The sequence below is a fragment of the Homalodisca vitripennis genome, chromosome 8 (genome assembly GCF_021130785.1).
Source record: "Homalodisca vitripennis isolate AUS2020 chromosome 8, UT_GWSS_2.1, whole genome shotgun sequence".
Classification (NCBI taxonomy): Eukaryota; Metazoa; Arthropoda; class Insecta; order Hemiptera; family Cicadellidae; genus Homalodisca; species Homalodisca vitripennis.
This window is the reverse complement of record NC_060214.1, coordinates 92715906-92738201: the sequence shown is the minus strand read 5'-3', so window position 1 is coordinate 92738201 and position 22296 is coordinate 92715906. Positions and strand designations below refer to the sequence as shown.

The 22296-nt window shown below is 35.5% G+C and overlaps 1 protein-coding gene across 1 annotated transcript in view; it reads left to right on the top strand.

Moving 5' to 3' along the window:
- The window catches only part of LOC124367744 (calcium-dependent protein kinase C-like), a 456141-nt gene that overhangs the window by 312891 nt on the left and 120954 nt on the right, over nt 1–22296 (top strand). The window contains 1 exon segment of the mRNA XM_046824826.1: nt 19709–19740. Within this exon segment, the coding sequence (XP_046680782.1) occupies nt 19709–19740 (32 nt within the window).

Here is a 22296-nt window from a genome sequence, read left to right as displayed (position 1 = left end):
AATGTTCGCACAATAGTCGGCCACCTGCAGATTTTATGAATCAACTACAAATTCACAACATTTGTCCATTATAAATGCGCCTGATAATTCCACTTTCACCTCAATTTCCAAAAAAATGTTTTTTTTATTAATAAGTAGTGATGGGCTCCATCCCAAGACGGATATATGTTAAAAAAATTGTACGCTTGAGTTCCCTTTTTTTCGGGCCGTAGCCCATAAGGACGGCTAAAATAAGACTCAGAGAATTGGCCTCGCCTTAACAAAATTGAATTTTCACGCAATGTCGACAGTTTATAAATAGAAGATTTGTCGTAAACGATTGGAACTCTAAAACTATTTTTGCACTATAATGTTTTGTTAAAATATAAGCCCTGATCGTCCGCCATATTGAAAGCTCAAAAAGTGTTTAAAATTTATGTATTAATAAAATGTATTAAATTTGTTAAAACATAATTTTGTACCAGTATGAATATTTTGCACTAATGTTTTCAGAGGAAGAGGTGTTTTAAAGCTAAGAGATTATCTTTGGTGAAATCTTGCAAACACTTTTTGGAATGCTGTTGTGACACTGATTACTGTACGCAAGTTTCCATGAAATCTGTCTTAAAAAGAGTTTAAGTATCCACTTATTTCATGTCTATTTATGTCCCGTTCACATTACGGTTTTTGTCCTGCTCCATTACCGCTCACTCCAGTCGATTGACGTACTCCTCAGCTTATGCCACTATTTGTTTTGGATTTTGCCGAAAACCTAAGCAGTATGTGTCGGTTACAGTGGTAATGGCAAGATAACCGAATCAAGCACCATCGAGTGTGGTTGCTGCATGGATGGGTGACCGCTGAGCGATCTTGTCCTCGCAAGCAACCCGCTAGCAAGCGTTCGATGGTGATGGTTTCGGAAGTAATGTTTAATCCATCAGTTACCCAGGTTGTGTTATAGAGGGTTTCTTAGTCTTAACCTTTACTGGTAAAATAACGCATCCTTTACTTTACTTTTCTCACCTTACCCTTTCAATTCTTGTTCTTTCTAAGGCGAGACTTTCTTTTCGCATCGCATATCATTCTCATTATTTTCGATTTGAGGTGTAGTATTATAATTTCTGATGTCTTGTTTGATACTTTTGTAATCTATTACTTACAGATGAGGCTTTTTTTTTAAACCATTTTTAGTTTGAAAATATACAATAAACTTCATTTTTTAATTATGTGCGGACCGGCTTGATCGCACAACGTATTGTTGGAAAGTGGCGATAAATTAATTTCATTTACTTCTTGGTACCAGTAATCTTAAAATTGTCAACCGGTGTTCTTGGAAATTTCGCTGGAAAGTTATACAGTGGATTGAGATGAAATCTCTCGGTAGCCGTGCAGGAAAGACGAACTTTCTGCTAGTTTGATTGGAAGAGAGCAGGAGACTAAATCGGTTTAGCGAGCAAGCGAGAGTCGGGATCAAAGAGACTCATTAACTGTACAAACAGCCGCCTCTGACCTGCAGATTCCAGGTGGTAAAATGTGGGGGGGGGGGGAGGAAGTAGAATTTGGTGACACTGCTACTTTGGCAGATCCTCTGCTGTAACTTCTTGTGATAGCAGTCTTTTATTTGCTACATTCGTTGCTTTGCAAAAAAACATTTATTAATTTTTCTAATTGTATAATATCGTTATAATTATTATTTTCTTTAAAAAAAACCTATATTTTTTATATTTTAATATTCTATTATTATAAATATTGAGTCTATCTCTAAGTTGCACCGTCTGACATCCTCCTTTTCTAAAGGTGAAAAAAACCATAAGTCATTAAGATACTAACAAATGTGTCAATGGACTGCCATTCAAATTCTTGATATATTGCTATCCTCGAAATGTTGTGCTATACATCTTTGTGATACATAACGATGGAAAATGTCTGAAATTCCATTATAACACAATTCTATATAACTAATGTTTACTAATATCGTTTATTATACAAGAACAATTTACTTTTTATAATGTTCCAAAATGTCTCAGATTCTAAATAATCGCAAAACGTTTTGGAAGAGGTTGTTAAGAGAGAAGGTTTTCATGCTGAAATTGCGTTACAGTGTCAAGAACTACTTACATTGTCAGTATAAATCAAGTTTAAGATAACAGGTCGCTCTCTGAAAATCTGTTTAGTTTATATAAACAAGCTGACTCCGTCCTAAGATGCTCTTTTATATTAAACTTGTATAAACTTACCTTAGCATAAACGAATTTGTTTCTAAGCGGTTTTTTTTTCGTAAAAATATAATTTTTATTTTACTAAGTGGTTTTTAACAGTTAAAACTTTTATTTACCAAGTAGACTTTGTAAGAGTGTGATTAGGTTTTATCGAGATTAACCCTTTGAGTGCCGCAGCGTTTTGCTATATGGTATGCATAAAATGTCGAGCGAAAATGCCTGATTCTGCAAGGGTCTGGTTAAAAATCCATTTCTTGTTTTTTTTAAAATAGATATGTTTTATTTATACATATAATACATTGATTACTTATTTAACGTTTTTATACAAATAAAAAAAATCATTAACAACAACTGTATGATCAAAAACATTTAGTTTTTTATTTTGACACAACTTAGTGTTAATGAAATATTTTATTTTTTTACTTTTAGTTATTCTATCTTATACTCTATTTAATTGTTTACAAAAAGACATATAAACATTTTTTTATACTTATAAATAAAGTTTGGAAAATAAATATGAAAATATGAACCACTACAAAACTATAAATTTTCTAACCTAACCTAACACTCTGTATATTGTCTACACTGATAATGCTTAAATCTAATGCCTGCAATACTAGGTCTTCTTTGTCAGCAATGTTTTTACGACTCATTGTTTATAAATATCACTGAACAAACACAAAAACATAAAAACTATACAAACGTATTTAGTAAAGTACTAGATGCTTACGATCGCCGTAACTCGCGGCCGTCATTGTTCTACTTACACACAGACTAGAACAACATACATAAACGAAATAATTTGAAGATACTACTAACACTACAAACCCATTTACACTTAAAAATTTTCAATATCATTTGTGAAACAAACAGCAGCGCAAACAAAACATGTGACGGTTCGTCCGCGTAGCGGCCGATTCTAAACGCGACTGACGCGCTCACTTTAGAACCGCCGTAAAAATCAGAATCTAACCAAAATGCAACGAAACCTACATCAAAAGTTACGATGAAGCCTTTGGAATGCGTATGTATAGTCATTAAGCCAATTTATATAAATACTATATAAAATATAAGCGTTACTGCAGAAGTCGCTAACAGAGATTCTGGCATTTCTTGCATATAATGCGGGATCGCTGACAGCGATGCTCCGGCACTCAAAGGGTTAAGAAATATTTCTAACAGTCTCTAAGATCATTTATGGCCAAATATAGAAGAATAATTTTTCCTGTAAACACTGCAATGTAAGTCTGCCACCACGGGTTGCGTAGCTGGCTTCGCTGAGGTTCAAGTATATAGCTACAATATTGTTACTAGATCATACTTTAAAACGTCATATGCTTGTACTTAGTTTATTTACAAATATATTTAATTCTGCGAAAACAAGTTTTATTTAAGAGTGTTCACTATAGCTCAGCCACATCCTATGGAGTGATATGGACCACCGTCGAAGTCGACGTTGCCATATAGATATTAAGTTTCTTGCAAAATTTAAAGACTGCAAGTTATATGGTTTTCAAGTTATCGTGTGATCAAACTGACATTTTTGAACTTCTCTAGTGATAAGCTTCACTAACGCTCAGCCAATAATAACTATCCGTAATGGGAATTATTTATATGGCAACGACACCATTAAAATTTTGGCATTCGGAGCGATATTTTTTTTATTTGTAAGTTTTATTTTCCGTGGATTAAAGGCAATGTGTCGTATGTATTGCTACAACCCTCTTGGTTTTCGCTTGTTTATTGGAAAGAAAGCAAAAAGATAGGAATGTTACTAGTGCCGGATATACGGGAATATGAGGGCCGAATTTACCGAAAGAAATGAGAACCCTTATTACCATCGTTTGAAAGCGCGTGGTTATTTTTCTCGCCCTATGGAGTGACACGGGGTTATTCATGCGAATTTTCTTGGATTCCCTTGGCCAAGAACGTTTCGTGCAATATCGCAGACTGCTTGTTGATATGATTAGTGTATGCATCTTATGATAATAATACACTTAATTAATAAATAAGTATGTGACAGTTTGAGTCCCATTCTTCTTGAAAACGTTGCCTTTCCTCTCTTCACTATAATCCAATTAGAAATCATTAAAACTTAGTTTTAGAAATATATATATAAATATATTTTTTATAATAATAACTAATGCAATAAATCCAAAGTACATTTTATTTATTACCTTTTAACCGTAAAGCTGCAGAGAAACTACTTTATCAAACACAAAGTTCAGCTGTTCGTGTTATAGGTTCGTGTAGGCCATTCTTCTGGGAAGCTGAAATTTCCGAAAATAAAGACCGTTATCTACGTGAATACTTACGTCAGCATTTACTTACAGGTAACATAAGCATAAGTAATAGTAGTAAAGTGAGTAACAGGCCGTCAGCATAGACGCAACTGCTTTGTGCAAGTAACCGACAACGAATCTGATTCTCCATCATATTCCAAAATCAATGCAAAGTCAACCTGAAAATTTAATGCGATTACTAATACAATATATGTTTGGATTCATTTATCCAAGGATAATATTACTGTTGTGTTATTATATGGCAGTTTAACTTAACACTTTCATGAAAAGGCGATAAATAATCCACTTAAAAAGTCTTTGATGTAATATATTCTATCCCAATGTAACAAAAGACGTTAGATTTTAGAAGTCGCTTGTGACTTATGTCTTGAGAAAACGTCTCTTGTCAATCAAATTGTGTACAAACCATTAATACACCTGTATAATACCTCATTATCTAGCCTTCGTTTTTTGTATCATCAACCCGATTGCTATATGAAAAGATTGGGTTTTTACCACGACAGCAACACAATCACGTCAAATGTGTCGTTCCACCGCTATTATATCGAGTCGATGAAATCCATTCAACTCTAAACTGAAGATCTAAAATCGGACTCTACCTTCTTCCATTTTTGCGACATATTCATCTGTAGCAACTTGGAATCTAACTATTCCACAGCCCATGTTACTAATTCTTGTAATCGCCCGCGAAAGTAATGTTTTCCTTAGGACGTTTTTACTAAAATTTATAATAATTTTTGATGACTCCCATTTATTATACTTAGGGTTCAGTTGGTCTTTTCAGTTTGAAGACTTTTGCAAATACAGATTCAGTGCTATATTTGTTGACGTCAGTTAGCATCTTATGGCAAGTTAATATTATACACATATTTGGTTTAACCTCCAGGCTTTCGTTTTTACTATGTTATCCAGAACTGTGTTGGTTTTTCGTAGAATCGTAAATTATTTTGTTAATTTTTGCCCAACATGTTCCTTGTTGTATTTAGTATGTACAACAAGGTATGATTCGAGTTGTGTTTATCTCGATTGCTTTTGTCAACTCTCTATTTATTACTCTCGATATTCAAGATACATTATTATGGCATTAAGAATAATAAAACCACACAATTCTCTAAAAGACTTACACTTGTATATTTCCGCCCGTGGGCGAAGAGCCGAAGTGTGTTGAGACATCAATGTCAGATCGCGACCGTGGTAGATAATGGTTGTGACCAAACGGTTCTGTCTGTCACTGTTGAGAACTTGGTCCAAAAAACGGTAGGTTCAAAAAAACTTGCGGAAACAGGTTGGTCTTGGCGTATCATGCCGATGCTATAAAAGACGCCTACATGATACGCGTATATTCCAACACATGGGCGAAGCGCCGACGCATGTTTTGACATCAAAGCCAGATCGTGACCGTGGAGAATGGCCGCTCTGCCTGTTATTGTCGTGGATTTTGTCCAAACGGCCCTTTGTTAAACTGTCAAGCGTTAGTATATCATGTACGGGCGTATTTCCGCCCATGATTGAAAATCCAAAGCGTGTTGAGACATCATTGTTAGATCATGACCGTGTTGAATGGCCGTGTCTGTTGTCGTTGAATACTTATCCAAACGACTCTTGGTGGAAATGGTCTGGTGTTGGTATATCATACTGATGCTGTGACACACGCCAAACCTGTACAAAAAAGTTGGAGGAATTTACTCTAGGGAAGTTATAGCATGACCGGTGGGATGCGCGTGAGGAGTGGAGGAGTTGAGCGCGTGGGGGCACAATCTAAAGTAGGGGAGTGAATACGGTGCTACTAACCCTACTGAGAGTTTTCGGCTCCCGGCTCATAGTGGTGGCGGGAGCCGAATATTGTAGTGTTTGCCAACATTTCTAGACCCTTATGTTCTTACCACGGTGGTCTTTTTATGATGAGCAATTTAATATAGGAGACCTTGAGAATATTTGAACATTTCTAGACTCTTTTGAAGTTACGGCGACGGACTTTTATGATGGGGAATTCAATACAGGAAATCTTGGAAATATTGGGACCGGATGTACGTGATCTTAACAATGACTATGTTCTGCCGAAATTGTGTTCATAGCTCACCCTTCTTAATGAGTTCGCAGTAGAGATACCTGGGTGGTAAGAAAGGGTTCTCATAAATGGGAAAGGGTAGGAATTTATATTATTCTGATCTCCAACGACGACAACAGTTCAGAATTGTAATTGTTACGCTTTGTTAGCCATTCAAATTCTATTTATCATATACTAACCGTGGTAAGCTTTCAGGATTTACGATAGTAGATACAATTATACACTACACAATTTTCAACTGACATAGCCTAGCTGCTAAATTAAAATTTAATATAAAACTGGTTAAACTAATTTGTCAATATACACAGTAGAATAAGAAAAAACTCAGTTTTATCTACCAACTTGTATCAAGTTAATTTAATGATGTATACTTAAAATAACAATAACGCCAACGATCCACACGCAATAGTTAACATAAAAAACCCCGTTTTCGATGAAATTTATTTATTGTTCTTCGAACTACACCCAAATCAAAATTGTCCAGATTACTTTTAGTATGTTTTGCGTTTCTTAAACGTAATGAGCACAACGCAATTAATTCCCAAATTGTATTACAACTCGTGAATTGGCACAAGCGAATGTTTTTTGGGCGGCACGTATAGAAGACTGGAGACCGAAGTTCACAAGGCTAAATACGGCAACAGACTGAGCCGCTCCAACCCCCACCACTTTAGTTCCGTCTTTGCCTACGGCGCATCTCGAAGTCACCGGTCATGCTATAAATTCTCTACTATAGCTGTGCTCGTGCAGCCCTAATAACTACCCATTCAAAAACGAACGCTATCTGTGTGGCGGGTTGCGTTTACGTGCTAGCCGCTGAGATGAAGGCGCAAGAATCTCTTAACGACTTTAAACTCACGATTTTCGATTTGCCGATTATTATTCACACATACGTTATTTTCAAAAACACGTTAAAACAACAATATAACAACTGAAAAAACAAGGATAAGTCCTATTATTGTTATTATTTGGTATTTCTCTTATTATTTAATTTACAATCACTTCAATAATATTTAATTAATTTAAATGCTAGAATATAATTTTCTAATAACAAATGTTATTTACAATGATTGTTTTTTTCATTGGAGTTCTTCAATTTTCACTCAAGTTGTCCTCCTCTTCTGGGTCACTGTCACTGCTGTCTGTATCCGAACCAACTGATATAATTAAGGGATTCTATAATACTCGTATTGTCAAATCTGGGGTTCTGCGGCTGCATAGTCCCTTTCGATTTTCTCTACGTGCTTGCACTTTTACTGACCACTCTTCTGCGCCCATACTTGATATCTTGTCTTCGCATAGAGCTTTAGCTTGATACATAGTGAAAGATGTATTTCTCATAACCATAGGATGTTGACTTTCGGCCCAATTTAACTCAATGGGATTGAGGTGTGGCTGGTACGGCGTCCAAATTGTCCAAATTCACATTGTCGTGGTAGTCTCCACTATGGTTGCTTTGCTTTCCAACATGTAAGCATTGGGCAAGAACCCTTTCTCTCCATCCGCATGGATAATTATTAGTCTCTTGCCCTTGGAAATCGGCACGTGTAAACCCTTCATTTGAGCCATTTGACCAAGTTTGGTTAGATACGTGAGACGATAGTATATAAGATCCGTCTAAATAAATTATATGGCGTCCTTGCTCCCTGTAATTTTTCAACGCTCTCAAGTATGTTTATCCTCTTCTCTCGTGATTTCTGGCTTTTCAATTAATAATTTCCTATTATTTGCCGTCCTTCTCCAAGTAAATTCCAGGTCCTTTAATACCCACCTAAAACTTTTCTCACAACCCTGGAAATATATTTTGTCCCTTAGCGCCTCCCTTAAAAGTTTTTGCAGTCGGTATTCGATGTTCTTCAACATGGAAAATTGTCAACTATTCTACGACGTTGACGGTTTTTCTTTGGTGTTGTAAAACTTGCCTCACACATGTTACTAACCTCCAACTTGTTAAGTTAACTGTTTATTTTAGTCACAACTCGCTCTGACACTCAGTTGCTGCAGCAGTTCTTTGGCAAGCCTTTGACAACGAAATTTTAACAGTTTGATGGTCTGCCTCTTCCTTCATAAATGTATAAACATTACTCACAATTTCGCGAGCCTGACTATGAATAGGCTTTTGACTTTAAACTCAACAGACATTATCGGTAAAAGCGAAGCACAAGCTACACTCAGCACACTGTCACAAAACAGACTGATTATGGCGAGTGCGATGAGGTTATTTGGGCCAATACGATTCCTGAAGGAGGGTTTTAACCATGAGTCAAAGGAAATGTTTTCGGGACGCAGCGCATAATGCTACCCCGCCACCCCTCCCGCCCATCACCAACACACTCCAGGTCACGCGCACAGCTAAAGGTCCTCGAACTGTACCGGTGTATTTCCGCCCATGGGCAATGCGCCGACGCGTGTTGAGACATCATTGTCAGATCGTGACCGTGGAGAATGGCCGTGCTGTATGTCATTGTTGAGTCGCTTATTGATAAGTTTTTTTTTTTACTTTAGACTTGCTAAATTACATCTGTTAGTAGACTAAATCTTCTCTTCTTGCTGTCGTTAAGCCATCACTTTGTACCTTGGAAGAAAAACTGTCGATATCGTGGTGACGAATAAAGCGTCTAAATCAGAGATCTGTAGTGATGGAAAAGATGTACAATAATATTTATAGTTTAAAACAATATAAATTAACTAATTCATTATAAAAACCTTTAAATATCCAAGAGTATATTCTTGTGAACGTAAGTGTAAGATGTCATGTATTGACCTGTAAACAATTTTTATTTTTTCTTGGTTGACTTGTTTATGACAGTTTTTCTGTTTTAATAAATCCACCTTGAGTTTTTCTTCTGTTTCACCACGAGGCTTTTATCATTTCATGGGAACATGAATTCCTACACTCTGAGATAAAGTGTTCATAAAATGAGTGTGGATACAGTTTGTAGTATTGTTGTTGGTACCATGAAATGTGAGGTAATGACGATAATTTCATTAACCAGTCTGGGTCCATTACATCTTTGTAGTAGTGTTCCAACTGCGGCACCGTGCAGGCGGCTCGGAGACCTGATAAATATTTAAACTTTGGGATTTTATAAAGATTTTTAGACGCTTTGTGATACCGAGGTTATATATCTGAAATGCTCGGCAGGGAGAATTGGGGGACAACTCTTAAAGTTGACAACTCTTCTGTAATGTCCAAAAGGGCATTCATTATCAATAAACCTTCGCAATTCCCTATATTGAATTTTTTACATTAAAATTTCTTTAATACGCTATTTTATTAGATTTGTTTTAAAATAATTAATATAAACTAAAACAGACCAACTGACTGGACAATGCTACGGTAATTTAACGGTGCAAATAGAATGTTGGCTAGGATGGGGTTAAGTAAAACATAGGTTAAAGGGGTTTATGCCACATATTGTGGATGTACAAAATAATTAACTCACTGATTGAAGGTTTACCAACAGGACCAAGGGTGGCGGGTAGGGCGGCTTGTCTTCACGGTAGACTTTACCAGACACGGGTAATGCCGCAGTTTAGGACACAGTTCTGCTGATATCCTGGGCAGACTGTAGATGCACTCGGATCCGTGAATATGAACACTCTCTGTGGCGGGGAGAATCGTAATACAACACTGTATATCATTTAATAACACAGTCTTGAGAATCGGCAGTTCGTTCATTGCCGCATGAAAGGACGTTATGAGACAGAGACACATTTTGAGGGAAGAACCCTTAATAAATTTCACTCTTAGTCAACAGGGCTGAACAAAAAGAAACATTGAGAGTTTTGTTGCATCAAATAGGGACCGCCCTCCGATACTACCTATTTTTGCATCTCTTCAGACGATCATGACTAGATTCTAGGAGTCAAGTCTGAGACAGCGTCACATACCAGACGCTGCACCAAGAGGAAGCTGAAGTGGAGCTAAACTCAACATTCGAACTAGTTATGTGTTGAGGAATAAAACATCAGTTTGTCTTTCACTAATCGGGCAGTATTTTAGTCAGTAGTGTACAGAAAAATAGTTATAGGCCTATATTGAAGAAAATCATACAGTGAAATGTTTCTACACGGTGAAAAAATATAACAAAATTAAGTGTAACTATAATCTCATAAAACCATAAAAATAAAAATTGTTACTACTCTTCAAATACTGATTCCATAGTTTTTCCGAAACAATGTACATTGCTCATAAAACCACACATATATGTTGTGCAGGTTTGGTTTATCTGATGGTCTCAGTTTTATACTATTAAAATAAAATTTAGAAATACACGTTTGTTTTATTACAGTTGCGTTTCCTGCAGGCAGTCGTGTACCAATTTAATCAGTACAAGCGAATATCTGTGAAATTAAACTGTACAGATATAAACACGAAGAGGCTTGTTCATTGTAATCCGCTGTAACAATAGAGCCACTGCAGTGTCCGACAATCTGCGCCATTGTGTTTGGTCAGGGCTGACATAACCCCCATAACAGCCCCGACTGCTGCCGGCTTCACAGCCACCAAATATATATTTTACCACAACTTTTTGTAGTTCCTTTCACACTTTTTGCAGACAAGAGGTGACTAAACTCAAAAATAGCGTATTTTCCATGTGAGTTTATACAGTATATCATGTATGTACTGTAGTATTGTAATTGTGAAGAGTGAAATGGTATAATATCTTCACCAGTTTCGCGATCTGGTGACGAGCCACATAAGTCAGCTCTCGCCATTGCTCCATAGTACTTCGTATATTATTGTAATTTTGAAGAGTGAAAAGGTATAATATCCTCACCAGTGCCGCGATCAGGTGACGAGCCACATAAGTCAGCTCTCGCCATTGCTCCATAGTACTTCGTATATTATTGTAATTTTGAAGAGTGAAAAGGTATGATATCCTCACTAGTGTCGCGATCTGGTGACGAGCCACATAAGTCAGCTCTCGCCATTGCTCCATAGTACTTCGTATATTATTGTAATTGTGAAGAGTGAAAAGGTATAATATCTTCACCAGTGTCGCGATCTGGTGACGAGCCACATAAGTCAGCTCTCGCCATTGCTCCATAGTACTTCGTATATTATTGTAATTTTGAAGAGTGAAAAGGTATAATATCCTCACCAGTGTCGCGATCAGGTGACAAGTCACGTCAGCCAGCTCTCACCTTTTCTTCAGGTTACTTCGTATACTATTGTACTTGTGAAGAGTGAAACGTTATAATATCCTGACTAGTGTCGCGATGTGGTGACGATTCACGTTAGTCAGCTGTCACCATTGCTTGGGGTTACTTCGTATAGTATTGTACTTGTGAAGAGTGAAACGTTATAACATCCTGACTAGTGTCGCAATCTGTTGACGAGTCACGTCAGTCAGCTCTAGCCATTGCTCTAAGTTACTTTTTTTGCTCTAAGTTACTTTTTATTGTACTGTAATTGTGAAAGGCGAAAAGGTACAAAAGTAATATTTCCGGTCGAAAAGCGCATGTACTTTTCAGTAATGGCTACTTATTTTTTCCGCTTTGTCGTTACCCAGTAAAAAAGGCCTCCGTTTCTGATCGTATTTTTAATTAGTTGTTTAAAATATACAGTTGTCAATCAGAAACATTCCTGTTCAAACGCTTATAACACTATTTAAATCTGGATGTTTTCACGGTGGATTTGGCACACTGAACAAATCCCTACTGATTAACGCCTTCTGTGAAGTCTGTTTATACTGCTAATGAATGTCTCCAAATTTCTCACTCTCACTTCAAAACGCTACAATTTAGCCGCCTCAAATAAATATAATACGCCAGCGTCCCTATAACAAACTGCTGTCTTCTTTTATTTAATGTTAAAACTATATACAGTTAGTTCCATGTACTATTTACGTACCATTCCAACACTTAAGTTGATATCTTCTGTCAGCATTGATATAACTGTAATATTATGCGTACAGATATATACCACCTAGGAATTGTTAGTGTCAAAAAACTATTTACCCTTGGATTTTTTTCAAAGGAACACGACACCTATTTTGGCATCATACCAGCGTTACAGTGTGTCCAAATAACACCTTTAACAAAGCAAATAACTAATGTCAGTTACGTTGAATTTTAATTCAGTTTTACGTGTAATTATTTTTAAATATTCGTATGTGTGAGTTTTTTTATGACAATTATATTATAATACAACAATAATGTGTGAGGTATACCTTAAACGTATCGATGCCAATTATAATATCCAAACAGAGTTGTAGTCTGAAAATGTCCTATGAGCGATCGGTCACTGGTACTTTGGATAGGAAAATGTTAAGATAAAGGATGTGCCTTATTTGAACATTTGAAGGTAGGGCTAAGGCTCCTTCTCTGACAATCAACATGGAGACCAATGGCCGGGTAAGTGGATTGTTTGTAATGACAGCCACGCTCGACATTGCTTGGTTCGGTTATCTCGTGATATCTGCCATACCCTCTACACTGTGCTATTGCCAATGGTAATGGAAATCCAATTTATAGTTCTAAATTATCCAGTTCGCAATCAAAAAATTGGTTTCTATTGAATTAGCAGTATAGAGCAGGAGAAATGGTAGAAAGGAAAGAACACCGTAATTGCAGTTGATCTTCTACATTTCACCCCGCTACTTGCGCGGCCGTGTTTTATTATTTTATAAACTTAAACCCATCTAGATATTATTCTTAGTAGGTTTTGTATGTTTGATACTCGTTGTGATGAAATTGACTCAAGCTTTAAAGAACAGCCCAGAATGCACTTCCGGGTCCCAGGAGAATAGGAACTGTTCGATTGGTGATGTGTGGATTCTCCTACTGTTACTGTTACTACTGTTGCATTACTGTTCTCAACAATCACGAACAAAATTCTGAAAAGAACTTATCTACCCTATTGGATCTAAAGCTGAAAAACAATTGGAAACAATTACTTCCGGAAGGATATAAATTTGAATGCTGAAAGACGGAAAAACGAGGGTTGTTCTCATTTTTATCCACTCGCTTGAAAGAGATCTCATATCTTCGGAATCTGGAGCCATTGTTAAACGGGAGCTTGTTAATAACAACAATTGGTGCGAATGTTGCTCAGCTCCATTTCATTTTCCTGTTTGTCCGTGATCTGAAATATGTCACTGTCACAGACTTGTCTCCTGGGATCTCAGATATCAGGCGCTGCACAAAGCAGAAGGTGAAATAGAGTTGAGCTCAACATTCACATAGAATTTCCACCATATCTTTGTTATGTGTCCTACCTCTCCTAGCGTTAACGCAGCATAAAAACCTGGTAGGAATAGAACATAAACGGAAAGAACGACAAAAGGTGTGTGGTGTCAAATATTGTAATGCATATAAATATTTAGGCTTGTCACTGTATAATTATAATATATCTAGGTTATCTTCTAGTTTTATTAAAAGAGATCAATGGAGGGTTTTAATTACTAATTTTAAACGTTGTGTATTTATGTCTGGTGATTATTTGTTGAGCGTTAGCGAAGTCGATCACTCAAGAATCAGGTAAAGTTTCACTTATGTTTGTCTGTGTATCTATCTGCCTTTCCGCATAATATGTAGAAAAGGAACTGGCCTGTAGACTTGAACGTTTCCCAACACCGAATTTAATGATGGTTCGTATCAGTCTATGAGATTTGGCTGAGCTTTAGCGAACCTTTTACATCGATCTTATGGGGAACCTTAATGATAACGTGAAAATTGCAGAATAAATGAATTAGTGAACAAACTGAGTATGATTATGTAACATTTAACGTGGCATAGTGATATGTGTAGCCATAAACTTGACATTTTGCATGAATCCTCAGTGAAGTCTGTCACGAGGCAAGTGACAGATGCGAGGTGTGTGATGTAGCCTACTCCAACCTTGTATATATGTTGGTATATAATGGTGGCATTATGTCACTAAATTGTCGTTTAATCAAAACGCGCAATCATAAGTCAAAATTTGGAAATGTATTTTTTCAGGCTACTATTAACTTTGTTGAGTGTAAACCATGTAAACTATTTAAGTTTGTATTGCTCGATTGACCTCCTAAGTTTAGAAGAAGTCTTGACGTTTAATGTCCGAAGAAAGTCCTCTTGTCCCCTCCAGTTGGAAACGTCTTTTTTAAACTTTGACAACTTGGTTCCCAACCCCTCAGACGTTTTGCGGGAACAGTGGAATCCCGCGGGCACCAATGCACGAGTGATCTTTAAAAGTTTGCACTTTCCCGCAGATCGAGTCTGTGACTGAAACTCACTCAAAGTTTATAAGTTGGTTCACCACTCTTCCACTGAGGTTTTGAGTGCTTTAAAAATCGCGAGAGTCAATGCAAACATTTTACATTCTATTCATTTGTACATTTATACTTTGATGTCTGCCATTGTCCTCGGAGATGTGCGCTGTTTTGAAATATTCTGCTTTGCAACTCAGTAGTGCCAACCTGATTGAAGCGTATATCGTAATAATAAGCTTTTCCATCATACTCTATTTCATTTGAATATGCGAAATAGTATCATTTCCATACACCAGTCATCAATTTCAATTTTCCCTATAAATATGTTAACTAGACAAGTTGTTAATGGCGTTACGATTTAAAATTTCCTACTGCTACTTTGATTATAAAATTTGCTAAAACACAAATTTTTTTAAATAAAACTCTCTAAAAGGTCATTCTTGTCCTCAGGTGTAACGAAAATATACGTTCCATTTTCAATCCTTTTTGAGTTACTATTTTAAAATTAAATATTATATTGAACTGAAAAATATATAAAGTTGTGTAGCGTAGAGTATAAGAATATAATTTTTACATTAAATAATGTTACTGTAAATAATAAAGTAACCCATCACCCGCGCGTTAGATCATGGGTACATGATATGTTTTCTTCTTTCAGATGCGCACTAAATATGGTGCACCCTCGACGTGGTAACATTGTTTTTGTAAAACAATACAGTTCCAAAGTACGTTAAAAGCGTTACAAAACTAGTATACTGTAATACGCTCTTGTTACAGTTTGTTACAGGAATTTAGTCTGTAATGAAAATGGTGAATTATGAGAAGAGAATAATTACTTCTACAATATTTAGTTTTGTGGAGGAGCTTAGTAAAGTATTTAATATTTTCCCTCATAACTTGGCTTTCCATAAAAATAAAGGTATTGATGTTGAATTTGAAAAGTATTTTTTTAATTAAATTCATAAAATTTAAAGATAACCACCCCCCATTTACACAAATCCCCCAAAAGTAGAAAAAAGTTTTTATCATTTTACCTGAAATTGAAGAAAATAAAAGTTATAGATCTAGTACATTTTGAATCAGGCCAATAAAAAGCAGCAGAGGGTATACATATGAAATTCTTACAGTACGTACATCAGATATAACTTCAGAAAGGAAATATGTTTTGTGCTCATTGGTAAATATAGAAAATTATAGGTTCAAGATTGGGTAAATTTAAAGAGATGAAACTTTATAGGCTACGTTTTTAAATTAAATCAAATTTTAATGAAAAAATCATGTTAGTCGCTTAATCTATAATAATTTACGTGCATATTGGAATACTTTCCTATTTATTTCACGTGGAGCGATCAAAATATTTTGTTCTTCTTTTTTCCTGTACTTAAGGGCTATGAATTGAAAATAAAAAAATATTTCCCAAGCCTAAAATCAATTTCACTACCTTACCAATGGACTAACTCCTAAACTTTGAAGTATGCAAGTATTACCACTATGAATCAAAATTCTAATGTTGTTAAATTTAAAGGAGCGAATATTCAGGTACCAGACAATGTACCTGAATTGTGTCGTAGGGAAAACACGGTACAAAATAAAGAAGATGTATGTAAAATGTCAAGATCAAAAATGGGATCTATAAGGGTTGCTACGCACTCTTATTAAGTCCAAAAAAGTTTCAAAGCCTGTTCTGGAACCTAGTATAGGCCGTTATTTTATCTTCCCTGGTTTTTGGCGTTGTTGCTTGTGGAACATAGTTTGAGAAATTAATTTCAGTATTGTTTCAAGTTTGACAGGGTTTTGGGCCAGATGATGTTCCTGTGGCGCACAGCGGGGCCTTGTGTTTGTTGAAGAGTCAAACCTAATGATGGAACAACAAACAGACTAAAAATACAAACACCACCGGCACACACGTATTCCTGGCAACAATGCACGGTAAACCTTCGCGGTCGAGGTGTTTATATTAGTCACCGCTTATGAATTCCACTGTCTCAATGCACTGTTTTACAATCACCACAGAGAACTTCTCAAACCCTATAACACACTTGTGATGTGTTTTCTGGGTTCTAAGGCAATCGATCTCCTCGTTTCCTTCTAAAGCTCGCAATTTATTGTTAAAGCGTGATTGTAACACTATGTTTTAAATGTTTTTTTAATTCCAAAGATTTTTAAATTCAGGATTGTAAAATGGTCTGGATTGGATGATTTTTTTTATTTTCGTTTAACTCTGTTTGTCTATCTCTGTAATATTAGGGGAGCATATAAATTAATCGGTGGTTGGTAAAATAGAGGTTTTGTCGTATGTGATGAAGTAAAAATAATGAAACTTATCAGAGTAAAAAAGAAAGAACTGTGTAGGTTATAGACTTAAAAAATAATACACTGTTCTTAAAATTGTTTTGAAAATTTCTCGTCGTTACTTGACGGTAATGGAAGCATAGAATGGTGTCAAACGTCCGAAACCCTGTTATTCTTTTATTTTCTACCAACTGGAATATAACCACCCATCTAAATAAAATTTTATTTTTTATTCATCAGGTATAATTTAAAAGGATACTGGGTTTTAGAAAATTTGCTTTATTTATATATTGCAAGAATAGAACACAAGGGTATTTTTGTAGTTTAAACGATGGTTAGAAAATCTGGTTTAAACGATGGTTTAAACGTTAGAAAATCTGTTTAAGTTTTATAACAATTTCGATGCGAGTGCGTTTTTTTCCAATAAATGGTCAGCTTTAAAAACTCTGGAGTATCTAAGATAGAGAACTATGTAGGCCAAGCAAAAATAATGACGTTGGCAGAGAATTGCAGCTTTACGGTGTAATGTCGCTGCTTTATGACGCGAGTCTTGTGTGTAAAATTTCGGTCAGTGTTCACAATGGGATACACGGCAGTAAACAAGCGGTCTAGACGTTTGTGTCTTGTGTGGGGGAGCGCTCGCGTGCGCGATGTTCTACAAAATATTTCTTGGACGGATTCCAGCAGTGTTACGAACCTCTTGAAACATGTTGGTTTCATTTCCCGTTTCTGTGAGCCATATACAATTTTGGGCTCTTGTCCAATATTTAAATACCTCTTTTATAAAACTTAAAGCCGTCACTCGAGTCTCCTACTTAAATATAAAAAGTCTCCGATACCCTAAAAAGTTTAAATTTGGGACATGTAGTAGTAGACCAGAGTAGAAAAAGAAATTACTAAAGTAATAAAGTTTTTTCGTAACGATTAAAGATTCATAAGGGTTGAAATGGGGTTGCGTTTTCCAGTAGAAATATACTTTGTTTTTCAACTTCTCGGTGTCCTAGAACGATTAAATTTGACACACATGTGTCTTATGCTCTCATAAGTTAAATAAAGAGTTTTCCAAGAAGATCTACCCACTATAGAGGTTAAAATAGGGTTGAAGCCCTAAAAATTATTTTTTTTGTTTTTAACTTCTCGATGTTCTACTATGGAATTTGAAGCACATACTCCTCGTGCTCCCAACACAGGAACCAAATATTTTTCGGATAGGACCAACCATCCGTAAGGGCTGAAATAGGGTTACAAACCCATGGAAAGTAGTATTATTGTATTTAGACTCGCTGACGTCGTAGGAAGGTGAAATTGGACACACATGTTTATTATTTTTGTCTATATTTGGAAGGATTGTGAAGGGAACAGAATTTTTCCGGACATTTTCCATACTAGTGATCAATAAACATATAATACTAAGCATACATACAGATCGCACGGGCATGATTTGTTTATGTTAACCTAGATTGTTGTTTTGTATTAGGTTAGCCATCCACCTGAGGAAGGGACCAGATTCTAGATCTCGAAACGTAACTATTACTGATTTTTTTATAACCGAAGATGGCAAATATTTTTATTTTTTTCGTGTGTAATATGCCTTAAACAAACAGTTCGGAAATACCTTACACCATAAGTAGACGGAAGTAGATTTTTTAAACTAAGTTTCTTGATCAGAATTACAAGGCAAATATATGGTGCCAAAATAACACCTTAAACCGAAGGTAGATTATTTCGTATATAAATATAAGGCTTTTGGATCCAGGAAGACTTTTCACACCTATGTATATACATTTTTTTCTCTTAGTCGGATCAAGAACGCAAACGCTGCTCTACCCGTAAAATACCGTACCTTAAGGTATAATAAATTGATTTTTTAAGATCCACGTATTTTCGTATATTTTCTTAACCCGAGAAACCATGCAAATGCTACTACGGCACTAGAAATTAATTACAATGGCTGGAAGTATACAATTTTTGACTTGGCAGACTTCTCAGACCGAATATTTATACGTTGCTTTTAATCTTGGCTATCACTTTTATGACTCGTGAAATATAACTGAATTGAACTCTATATACTTCTTTACACGATAAACCACAAGTACGTATCAGTGTCAAAACATGTCTACTTCTGATTCAAAATTATTATAGGGATCCATCATATTACAAAATATGTGCTTTCACTGATTACTTCGATTGACTTAGTATTCTCCCACTGTGTCCTAAAATATTTCAATTGTTACTGAAATTGTTGAAGCTATGAACTCTAATATGTGAAATTTTCACTAAAAAAGAGAAACTGTTTCACTTCCGACTGTTGTATCCCCAAAACATTGCTCTTTAGACTTACAGCTTAATTATTCTGTGGTGGATCAGCAAACTGTAATATATTACAGTAACCATCACTTATTTTTAGAAGTGTTCATCAAGCCGTTTAAAAACGACTTGTCTATAATTAAAGTGTTATTCAATAGGAAGTCATGTGCGAAACCGTGGGTAACTAGTAGTATTTTTATATTGCCTTTGTACTAAGTTGTAGATGATATCTTTGAGAATTTGAGTTGTCTGTCAACTTCTTGTAACTAAATCACTAAAATAGCCAAACCAATTCATAAACCCTGTGGACGTCCTCTTGATTGACATTTTCTGTTGCAGGGGATTTGGAAAACAAGGGTTCCAGTGTCAAGGTAAGTTTTACAGCGTTAACTATTTAAATACTGTAGTATGATAAGAGACATACAAACATCACTATAATTATTTTTCGTTGTTAATAAACTCATTTTATAATTGGAAGTACCTGAAAAGAAAGAAATATTCCGATAAAACGGAATATGGAAGGATGCGACAGAACTTAACTAAATTCTTTCCCGAACCGACTGTCTTTCCCGGCGGTTACGAGCGCCTTCTTTTCGGTGCCCGCAACACCATATCTCCGATGTACTGAGTGCATTGCATGCCAGCTAGGCCCTTTAACCTGTCTATTGAAGACTTTGCCGTCCTTTGGCCTTTTAATCCTCGGACTAGCAGTAATTGTTCCTCAGATGGCAGGTCATTTTTTAATGTTTTGTAGCCGTACTTTTAACACTTTTACTATAAACCTATTATTTTTTCAATAAAATGTTGATATAATTGTGGTATAAAGACATTATGTATAAACCATAAACAATTACGACATTAAAATTTTTCGTTTCTTTCTGAAAAGTGGTGTCAAGTCTCTATAATGTTTCTATCAAGAGTTAACATACAACGAAACTATGTTAAGAAGGACATCTCATTAATAGTTGTGAAAAGTTATTGCTGTTAACCTAACAAGTTAAAACTAGTTACAATGTGAAAATGCACTAATATGGGTTTTTACTTCGTTTTGATAATGACCTGATTTAAACCTTCCTTGCAAACATAGCCAAGATACTACTAACCGGTTTATTGGACCTTTGTGCAGTTTCACTGTTAAAACTTTTTGTAAAGTAATTTTGTAAAACAGCGTAAAAACGAAATTGGTTTGTAATTGAACCTTTTATCAATATGTCATATTAAGTCATGTTGTGTCGCAAAGTCATGTTATTTCCAAATTAATGGAGCAAAGGCTTTTATATTATTTGTAAATGGTAAAATTATTAAATGTGTATTTTTTTTAATGGAAACAAAAAGTATTTCTATTTAATACAGTTTCTATTTAATGGATAAAGAAAATTAGTGTTGAAATAAGTGTGATTTCACAGAAATTAGAACAGTTTTTATTACGCTGATTAATACCTTAGTACCTGGGGAATATGACGAACTTACAGTTTAACTGAGTGTAGGTAGGTACCACCTCGTCACTACAAATTTCGATACTTTCGGTGAGAATCATGAATCAATGATCATATTATTTCCGCTGTTGTGTCAGAGTTGTTTACAGTGCCAGCATGCTGGTGGGTGGCCTACTGCTTTGCTGTTTGTGATAAGTGCCACACAGTGAGTTACGCTCGTATTAGTGACGCTGTACGCTGCCGGTACTGGTACAGTCGTAGTGTACAGAATATACCGTCATAACCCGGCCATTGTTGTAGCCAAGGCTACATCTGTTTGCGTATTTGTGTTTGTGACTCGTGGCAATAAAATGTGAATTGGTTTTGTCACATTTTTATTATATTTTGAACCCTGTTTTAATACCATAAATAATTTTGTTTTTGGTATTATGCTTCCAGTTTTATGGGTTTTTAACACCGTTGTATAAAAGGGGATAATACATTATGTTAATGCTTATTATTAAATAATTAACATACTTTTTAATACCATTGTTGTCTAAAATAATTCGTGGCATACATGTACAGGTTGTTTACGAACACTCAGGTAATATTTTGGGAATTTGTTCTTTGTGTCAAGACAAATCAAGAGTTAAGTAAAAATGGGTCAGAACACGTTGGATTACCATCTCTCGGTCTCTATGTGTTTTTTTTATTTTATTTTTATTTCAGAAATCATTCAAATAAATCGCAAATTTTTCATAATTATTGTTTAAATGAGGGGACAAAAATATGATATTATCATATTATGTTTCAAAATGTACGGCAGTAGAAATTTTTACAGCTCAATACCGTAAAAACTAATGAAATCATGAAATTTATATAATTATAATAAAAGTTGCTATATCATTAGATATAAAAATTTGGGCCCGTAGATAAAAAAACGTGTCAGTAAATAATTAACGTGTAAGAGCGTTAACTGTTGTAATGCACGGCAAATTAATTAACCACATAATATAATGCAACGTATTTTTTTTTTATTTTTAGTGTTTACAGGGTCATAATTTTTTATATTTTGTTTTAAATAGTGAAAGGTACCCTTAGTGTAGATAGTGTTTTATACATATATTTTGTATTAACTCAGGACTTTTGACGATGATATATCCGGTCAAAATAGCCCCTACCTTCAGCCCAAATGGAAATTGAAAAGGGCGTGTTACTGATACAAAGTTGTCAGAGGATTACGTACAGTAATAGCTAAAATTCTATCTCCTTTAATCTCCAACTTATCCCTGTGAAGTGGAAGAATACAATATCTGAAATTGAACAGATGTGAATGAGGTAGAGGATCTTTTTGTCTATTTAACATAGACAAGTTTTCACTTGGACGAAGTTAGCGTATGTAGGTTAAAATCTTGTGTTGACCGGAACACTATCAGCGTTGTCCTGTGTTGCGGTGATTGCTTGCGCTTACGAGTGGAACTTCCGCCGAGCACTTAGTTGATTGAATATTCA